The 9,557-nt window shown below is 50.5% G+C and overlaps 1 protein-coding gene across 1 annotated transcript; it reads left to right on the forward strand.

Annotated features, from left to right (window-relative positions):
- The first annotated feature begins 613 nt into the window (after nucleotides 1-613).
- Nucleotides 614-8,221, forward strand: LOC132592000 (uncharacterized). The gene is made up of 2 exons (XM_060273629.1): nucleotides 614-2,863; nucleotides 5,842-8,221. The coding sequence occupies exons 1-2, from the start codon at nucleotides 2,053-2,055 to the stop codon at nucleotides 6,414-6,416; spliced, it is 1,386 nt and encodes a 461-aa protein (XP_060129612.1). The 5' UTR covers nucleotides 614-2,052; the 3' UTR covers nucleotides 6,417-8,221.
- Nucleotides 8,222-9,557: the final 1,336 nt, after the last annotated feature.

The following is a 9,557-nucleotide window of genomic DNA, read 5'->3' on the forward strand; positions in this document are numbered from 1 at the left end:
GATAGAGCAAAAGAAAGTCCAAGGGGTGGTGTGTAACTAGTTCATAATACAAAGTTCTAATATTTAATACTCCAAGGACCATATTGGTTTTTTTAAGTAATTATAAGTTGACGGTGATGTAATAAAGCGCTTTATATCATATAATATAAAGCGGATTGTGGTAGGGCTGTTAAGAAATTTAGCTTAGGGTTTGGTTTGTGTAAGGCCACAGCTCATGCTGAGTAATGGGGGGCGTGTGTATGCAAATTCCTTGGATCTGATTGGTTGGTGGGGCCCCTCTTAAAGCTGCGTCCACCATTTTCTGGTCACATTTTTGCCTGGCGTTTGAACTGTGTGTTTCTATCGGTTCCTGTCTGGCAAGAGAGCGTTCCTGGATTCCTGGAGTCTGGTTGTATCTGGCTTATTTAATTTGCTGATTTATTCAGCTTATTGCTTGCTTTTGATTTTTAGCTTTCATTTACTGCCTTATTTAGCTCCGTTTTGATTCTCCCCCTCCCCTCCCTCCCCACTCCCTTCCCCTACGGCTCGGCCTCGGCTGGGGGCGTTGGGAGTCCCCCCCCCCCCCGCACAGGCATCCCACTTTATTTAAAGGGTGCACCCCCCTTTAGATTCCTTTAAATTCTTTAAATTCCCCCCCCCCCCGCTTGCCTTGGCTAGCCTGCTGTGGCTCTTGGTGGGCAAGGGGGCCTTGGTACCCTGAGGGAGCCTTGGCTCCTGGCTCCTTGCCTGGCCGTTTTCCTGCTGGGGCTGGGCTGGGCTGGGCTGGAGCCACGTGGGTGGTTAATAGGGCTGTTGCCGGCTGAGGAGCATTGAGGCTGCTTGCGCTCTGCTGGGGGCCTCTAATTTGGCTTATTGGGGGCTGTGGCGTTTGCCGCCCCCCCTGGGGTGCCTGCGGGGTGGGGGTGCATCATTGGGAGGGCGCCAGGCCGTTATTGTGCCTGGTTTGCACGTTGCGTCCGCCATTTTAATGCTTGCAACCCCCTTTGCTATTAAGCAGAGAGCTGCTGCTTGTGCATTGGGGGGAGCGGTTTGAGGGGGGTTGCTGGGTCTTTAGGACCTTGGGAGGGGGTCCCCTCACTTGATTCACCTGGGGGGCCTCTAGTTTTTGTGTCCTGTATAGCGTTTGTTTTCTGTTTGCATCTGTTTTAGCTGAGGAAAAATTTTTTCCTGGCTGCAGTTTATTTCGAGGCTTGAGTGCTTGCAGCCAGTTTCTGGGCGTTTGGCGCCATCTACTGGCCACGAGTTGTTACTACACCTACAAATTTAATTGCCTTTTCCCTCAGCCTATATTGAAGTCCCTTGAACAGGCTTTGACTTTATTGTGTTGCCTGACTAGCTTATTGGGTCATTTTAACTTATTGGTTTCCTTTAATTACTTGATTTAATTTATATCCTTTTATTTAGGAATCTTAATTGATTCAATTGGATTATAATTGGCTTTGACCTGCGTGGGCTTGCTTTGGTTAAGTGAAAGGAAAAAACTTTTACTCCTTGCCTTTAATTGGAGGCCTGAGTACTGCAGCCTACTTTAGGTTCTCTATGCCATCGGCTGGCCTCAAGGGGGTTATCGCACCTTGTTAGTTTTGATACTGTTCCTTCCCAATAGATAGGGAATACATTGCTTGGCCTGCGTTTTGGGTTTCTTGCATTGTTTAATTGGCTTAATTGATGTCCATTGTTTAATTCAATTTAATTTTAATTCACGTTAATTTAGTTTTCACGTATTCTGGGTAAGGATTCTATTTGGTTGCGTGGGTGGGAGTTTGGCTTTGGCCTGCGCATTTTCCCTCTCCCCCCTTTTAGGGGGGGGGCCGGGGCGTGTGCCGGGGTCCGGCCTACACCAGCCTGCAATACAAGTCTAACTGATTTCCCTGGGGCCTTTCAGAGGCCTGGGTGTCCCCAAATATTTTGCAGTTAGTTTTGCAGATTGGTTGGGAAGGCTCCAATATTTGAGGGGTGGGGTGACGCCGCCTAGTGGTTAAAGTGGTAATACGCACCCCTGTGTGATTCCACGTGTGTTTGCTTGTTATTCCAAGTAGTTAATAGTTCAGGATGGCGGCCCACCCATCCACTTCAGGGAAATCTAAGAGGGTCATTAAGGGCGCTTCGCAGAAGCTGCGTTCGCCAGCCTCGCAGGCAGCGGGTCGCGTGGAAGCATTCATCGCTAGCATTGCTGGTGACCCACAGGCCCTGGCCCAGCTTGGATCTGGGCTTGATGCCTTATTACAGAACCCGGCCTCTCATCCTGCCGCCTCGACCTCTGCTGGTTTACCTCTGGAAGCAGGGCGGGAGGCGGCGACTACGGCCATGCCTCCAGACCGGCAAGGCCCAGACCCTCTTTCTGCCCCCTCTACCTCTGCAGGTGTATCCCTGGACCCCGGGCAAGCTACGGTGGCGGCGTCGCAGCCTCTGTCCCCCATGGCGACCATTCTGGGACTGCCTGAGACCACCACGTCTGGGCCAGTTGACTCGTCGGATGACGACTTCGTGGGGCCTTCTGGTGTTCTGATGCCGAATGCCTCTTCCACTCCTATGGTGGTGCCGGCGCCCCCTCCCGTCAAACGACGAAGTGAGGGGAAGCAGCCTCGGCGCACCAGGAGGGCGAGGCAGGCTAAGGGCAGAGTAAGTGGGCAAGGGCAGGGGGGGCGGACGGGGGCCTCCTCTAATGTTGTTGTTTCGCCCGTTGCTCCATCCCAGACTCTTGCCGTCGCCTCGCGGCGCGAGGGGCTTTCGTCGGCATCCGGCGAGGAAGCCCTCCCAGTGCCGGCTAGAGCGTCGAGTGGCGGAAAACGTCGTCACAAAAGTCGTTCCAGGAGGCGGGCAAAGAGGCGCAAGGACGATACCTCGGCTTCGACCACCTCAGGTTCGTCCTCTAGCTCCGAGGGTTCTGATCACTCTATGGGGTTGTACTGGGCTTACGGGGAAGTGGATTCTGGCCTTCCTCGTTGGGCCTGGGCTCGTCGAGCGAATTCGCATCGTGCTCGTTATGGAGCTGTTCAAGAATGTCTCGACGGAGAGTTGGTCCCGGAAACCACGGTTTCCACCAACAGTACTAGGGATATTATTCCGGGCAGTCACTTGTCCTCTAAATTGAGGTCTAGGATATTGGATGGTGAATATGTAGACATTTTTGATTTAGCTCCACCAGAGGAGGTGGTCCCTGAGCAAGAAAACGCCCTCGTTGGTACTAAGAAGAAAGGCAGGGGGAGAAAGGTGGAGCGGACTTTCGAGCGTTGGCTCGATTGTTATCAAGTTTTTTCCGGGGTAGTAGTAGCGGCATATCCCCGCAGGGCTCTACACCTTATCGTGTACCAGTCCATCGTAAGGTCAGCATATAACATGGCAGGGGAAGCGGCCGCAATTGCTTATGATGAAAGATTTCGCAGGCGGGCGTCAAAAATTGACACCGCCCGCTTTGACAGGAAAGACTTGGACCTTTGGACCACGTATGTGGCTCCGTCGGTTTCACGGAAACCCGCCGAGCAGCAAAGGGCTAAGACCCAGCCTTTTAAGGCGGCACCTAAATTGCGCTGCTGGGATTTCAATAAAGGAATGTGTCAGCGCCCGCGGTGTATTTATGCGCACACTTGTGACCGGTGTGGCGGTAGCCACCCGGCTGTTAACTGCTATGCGGGCCGGCGGCCCTTTCGTGGGGGTCGGGGAGGATTCAGGCAGGCGCCAAGGGGTTCCGCCCCTGCCCTCCCCGCTCCCCCCGCAGCTTCCACATCAAAGTGAATTGCTTCAGTTAGCTTTTTCTCCCATTAAGTTACCGGCCCTTAAACATTGGTTAGCCTCCTATCCCAATATTGAGGCGGCTGCATATCTTCGGGATGGTTTCTCCTTCGGGTTCCGGATTCCGATAGCTTCGGTTCCCCTGGCTAGGAATCCTAGGAACCAGAAGTCGGTGAGAGAGATGCACGAGGTCGCAAGGCGGAAGGTTAATAAAGAAATAGCCCTCCAGCGCATGGCTGGTCCTTTTGCGTCTCCGCCTTTTCCCAATCTGCACCTCTCTCCCTTGGGAATCGTCCCCAAGAAGGCTCCGGGTGAGTTTCGGCTCATTCATAATTTGTCTCACCCTAGGGACACGTCCGTGAACGACGTGATCCCTCCGGAGCTTTGTACGGTCAAATACGCTTCTCTCGACCAGGCAATTAAAATGATCAGAAAGTTTGGGCCGGGGGCCTTGTTGGCAAAATGTGATATCGAATCGGCTTTCCGATTATTACCAATTCATCCGCATGATTTTTGGTTGCTGGGCTTTCAGTTGGAAGGCGCCTATTATTTTGATAAGGCCATGCCAATGGGCTGCTCCGTAGCCTGTGCGGCCTTCGAGCGCTTATCGCAGGGTGAGAAGGCTGACATGAGGATGTGGCTGGTATTCCTGGAGGAATACAATGGGGTATCCTTGTGGCAGGATGTTTTAAACCTGCACAACGATTTCCAAGTGCACTCCGATGCGGCGGGTTCCCTGGGATTTGGTTTGTTTTGGAATGGCAGGTGGTGCGCACAAAGATGGCCCCCTGCTTGGCGGGACACTGAAATCACGCGGGATTTAACTTTTCTTGAGTTCTTTCCTATAGCAGTTGCAGTCCATATTTGGGTTGACGACTTCAAGGACCGCCGCGTACGCTTTTGGTCAGATAACCAGGCTGTGGTGACTGTCCTTGCGAAACAATCTTCTAAGTCAACTCGGGTATCGGCTCTGCTGCGGGCATTCGTGCTGCAGTGCCTGCGTTTTAACATTATTTTCTCTGCGCGTTTTGTCCCGGGCGTGGCCAACGATATAGCTGACGCTTTGTCACGATTTCAGATGGAGCGCTTCAGGTCCCTGGTTCCAGACGCACAACATCAGCCGGAGATTTTCCCGGATCGTCTTTGGAACCTTGGCAGCTGCTAGTCTTGCAGGGAGTAGCTGCTTCTGTTTCCCCCTCTACCCTGCGGGCTTATCAAAAAGCTTGGACTGACTTTTTAACTTTTCGCAGTCAGTCGCTCGCGGTGGAGGGAGCGGCCCGCCCCTCTTCTTCCCAGGTGCTTCAATATTTGGCACACCTGTTTCACCTGGGAAGGGCTGCCAGGACCATAAAGCTCCAGTCTGCGGCCATTTCATTTTTCTCGAAATTGTTTTTTTTTTTTTTTTTTTTTTTTTTAATAGGGACCCTTGCGCCAAATTTGTGGTGCGTAAGGCCATGGAGGGATGGGGTAGGCTTTGTCCTCCCCGTTCCCCTACCAGGAACCCGATTTCTTTTGATCTTCTCACTAAAATGAGATTGAAGCTTAGGGTGGTGTGTTGGTCTAAATATGAGGCCCGTTTGTTTTCGGCCGCCTTCTCAGTGGCCTTTTTTGGCGCTTTGAGAATTGGTGAAATTGTAGGGGGTCAGATGCGTCAGGGGGTGCCAGGGGGTTTGCTACTCCAGGACATACGTCTGTCACCAACGGAATTGTTAATCACGATTCGGAGTTCCAAGACCGACCAGGCTGGTAAAGGAGCAGTAATGCGACTGCCTGCTACGGGGCAGACGGGCCCCTGCCCGGTTAAGGACGTAGCCAAATTCTTGGCGGAAAGGCCAGCTGGGGAGGGCCCCTTGTTTGTGCATCAGGATGGTAACCCGATGACTAGGCTGCAATTTACTAGAGTTATGAGGAAGGTGATAGCGGCATGCGGTTGCGTGGCCGCTAATTACGCTCCTCATTCCTTTCGCATTGGGGCCGCCACTACGGCGGCCCACTGGGGTATTTCGGTTGATGCTATTAAGGATTTGGGCAGGTGGAAATCTGCAGCGTATAGATCTTATGTTCGGAAGCGCTCCTAACTTTGTCGTTTGTTTTCCAATGTTTTCCCAGGGCTCGCGGACGTGCACATATGGATGGTGGGACATTCCATAGTCCATTGGGCAGGCCTTCGCGCTGGCCAAACGCCATTGGGTCCTCGACTTGGCCTTCCATCCAACATCCAAGTGACCTGGATGGGCAAGAGGGGCATGCGCTGGGGGGAGCTTCTCCCTTTGCTGCGGCGCAAAGCCCTCTTGCTCGGGTGCCCGTCCGCCCTGGTGATCCAGCTGGGAGAAAATGACATCCCCGCTGTGGACCCGTTATCTCTTCGCCTGGCTATCCTACGAGATTTGTTGGAGATAAGGACTTGGTTCCCTGATACCGTCGTTTTTTGGTCCCAAATGTTGCAGAGGATGCAATGGCGGGGTGATATTCCTCCTCTGGCTGGGGAAAGAGCTAGGAAGAGGGTTAACAGCGCAGCATCCAAACGGGTGTACGAAATCGGGGGGAGTTTGATTCGTCATCCCGCAATTAATGTTAGAGCCCCGCTTTTATATCGGGATGATGGGGTTCACTTATCCCCTGATGGGTATGACATTTGGCTGCGTGATGTGTCTGAGGGTTTAAAAAGTTGGTTAGGTCTCTGAGTGTTGGCGGCAAGCCAGGGCTGGCTTGATTGGCGGTTAGGCTTTTGGTTGGTTAATCGGTTGGTAGAGGGGGTGGCACACGGATGCCTACCCTCACCTCCGTTTGCTCCATATAGAAGTATTCCGTTAAAGGAATCTCGGGGCTTACACTCTTGTCCTTACCATCCCGCCATTGGCGGGAATGGTGGGCCCAATTTTAAGAGCAAGAGCCTTGAGGAACATTCTTGGTGAAGGTGAGGAGGGAATGACTGGGCGCAGCCACCTCCTCACTCCCAGGTATGTTTACTTGACTTCCATGCGGAAGTCGGAGCAGGAACTGTCCAAGCGGACAGTGGTGAGTCCTGTCCTATGGTGACAGCTGACGTGAGTCCTGCCACGTGGGCAGATGAGGTGAGTCCTGTCCAATGGTGACAGCTGATGTGAGTCCTGCCACGTGGGCAGATGAGGTGAGTCCTGTCCAATGGTGACAGCTGATGTGAGTCCTGCCACGTGGGGCAGATGAGGTGAGTCCTGTCCTAAGGGGACAGCTGATTGAGTCCTGTCCTGGATGGACAGATGGGGATAGTCCTTCTTTAGGAAGGACGAGTGAATAACCAAAAGCCTAAGCCAACACTCGGATTAAATTGTGTATTTAATAAAGTTGTGGCCCTAAATTATTTGCCAAAAACCAAACCATAATTCTGTTGTCAGTTGTGAGTTATTTAAGGTAATTTTCTGGGAAGCCTCGACACACAAAGCGCTTTATATCATATAATATAAAGCGGATTGTGGTAGGGCTGTTAAGAAATTTAGCTTAGGGTTTGGTTTGTGTAAGGCCACAGCTCATGCTGAGTAATGGGGGGCGTGTGTATGCAAATTCCTTGGATCTGATTGGTTGGTGGGGCCCCTCTTAAAGCTGCGTCCACCATTTTCTGGTCACATTTTTGCCTGGCGTTTGAACCCCTCCCACCCGCCCTTTCTTTCTTGCAGGTTAGCACGACATTGCTATTGCCTTCGGGGCCGCCTGTATTCAGGGGTCAGTAGGAATTTTTCCAATTGGCTGATTGGCTGTGCCTCTTGGTTTTCGCCTACTGCGCTAGCAAATTGTCACAACTTGTTAGGTTGGCGGTTAGGCTTTTGGTTGGTTAATCGGTTGGTAGAGGGGGTGGCACACGGATGCCTACCCTCACCTCCGTTTGCTCCATATAGAAGTATTCCGTTAAAGGAATCTCGGGGCTTACACTCTTGTCCTTACCATCCCGCCATTGGCGGGAATGGTGGGCCCAATTTTAAGAGCAAGAGCCTTGAGGAACATTCTTGGTGAAGGTGAGGAGGGAATGACTGGGCGCAGCCACCTCCTCACTCCCAGGTATGTTTACTTGACTTCCATGCGGAAGTCGGAGCAGGAACTGTCCAAGCGGACAGTGGTGAGTCCTGTCCTATGGTGACAGCTGACGTGAGTCCTGCCACGTGGGCAGATGAGGTGAGTCCTGTCCAATGGTGACAGCTGATGTGAGTCCTGCCACGTGGGCAGATGAGGTGAGTCCTGTCCAATGGTGACAGCTGATGTGAGTCCTGCCACGTGGGGCAGATGAGGTGAGTCCTGTCCTAAGGGGACAGCTGATTGAGTCCTGTCCTGGATGGACAGATGGGGATAGTCCTTCTTTAGGAAGGACGAGTGAATAACCAAAAGCCTAAGCCAACACTCGGATTAAATTGTGTATTTAATAAAGTTGTGGCCCTAAATTATTTGCCAAAAACCAAACCATAATTCTGTTGTCAGTTGTGAGTTATTTAAGGTAATTTTCTGGGAAGCCTCGACACACAATGAAAAACACCCTCAGTCAGGCAAAGTCTTTACTGAGCAGACCTTTGGGGGCTTTTCCAGCTGAGACTTTTATGGTGTACACTACCCCTGCCTTCACTGAATTTGAAAAAATCAGTTCTGAAAACAAGCTGTCATTTTATAAATTGAGGCTGTCATTGTCTGTGTGTGTGTCTATGTGCAGGCAAAGCATGGCTTAGGGCAGGCATCCCCAAACTGCGGCCCTCCAGATGTTTTGGCCTACAACTCCCATGATCCCTAGCTAAGAGGACCAGTGGTCAGGGATGATGGGAATTGTAGTCCAAAACATCTGGGGGGGCGAAGTTTGGGGATGCCTGGCTTAGGGGGTACATTGCACCCATTCCCCCACCCGGCAACAGGCCTGTTGTGATGGCATTGGGTGACAAAAGGCATGTAAACCTGCTAATTGTGCTTTGTACCTTCCAAGTTGCTTGTAAATAAGGCAAGTGGTAGGTCAAGTGATGGTACATATAATTTCTTTTCAATATTAGAGTAGTTTGTGACCAATCCTGGTTAATACCTTTACAGCCCTAAATGTTTTTGGGACCAAGTTATTTGAAGGATGTCCTGCACCCAATCTGTCTGACTGTTGATTTGCTGGGGGTGTCCCATCTGCAAGCCGATCAATAAGATTCGTCAGACTAGTGAGTACAATAGACAGGGCCTTCTTTGCAGTGGTACCATAATTATGGATATTCCTCCATTGGAAGTATGCTTAGATTCCTCATTGACTGCTTTTAAATGAAGTCTAAATACTTCACTGATAACAGCTGAATTTAAATGATTAATCTTTGGCTATTACAGGCTTTTAAAAACAATCTAATCACTGCTGCTATTCTTTTCTTGATTTTTTTTTTTACTCTCTCCACCCCACCCTGTCTTTCCCATTTTTAATGCTGCTTTTTGATTGAATTCTTCTTTTATTCTATTCTTTTATTTATTCTTTTAATTTGTTTTATGATGCAAATTGCCTCGAAGGGGCCACATAAGCCTTGAACGACAATGTAAAAATACCTAAATAAATAAGTTAACAAACCTGCTGTGACCTTTTGAATTTCCTGGCAAGAACAGTTGCTAGCTAAACAGCAGCCCTTTAACAAGTCAGAACAAAAGACAAAATGGCATTCCTTTGCAGTGTTATTTATTCAGAAGTGCAGATGGCGATTTTGAAACTTGCCTATGGCATTTAATAGATCTGACAGAGGTCAGTAGGCAATCTCTCATCCCTAATTCATTTGCTTTTCAATAATAATAATAATTTTATTTTCCTGAACATGAGATCCTTTAAAGCAAGGACAGAGGCAGAGATATGCACA

Source organism: Zootoca vivipara, chromosome 4, assembly GCF_963506605.1.
Source record: "Zootoca vivipara chromosome 4, rZooViv1.1, whole genome shotgun sequence".
In the NCBI taxonomy this organism is placed as follows: Eukaryota; Metazoa; Chordata; class Lepidosauria; order Squamata; family Lacertidae; genus Zootoca; species Zootoca vivipara.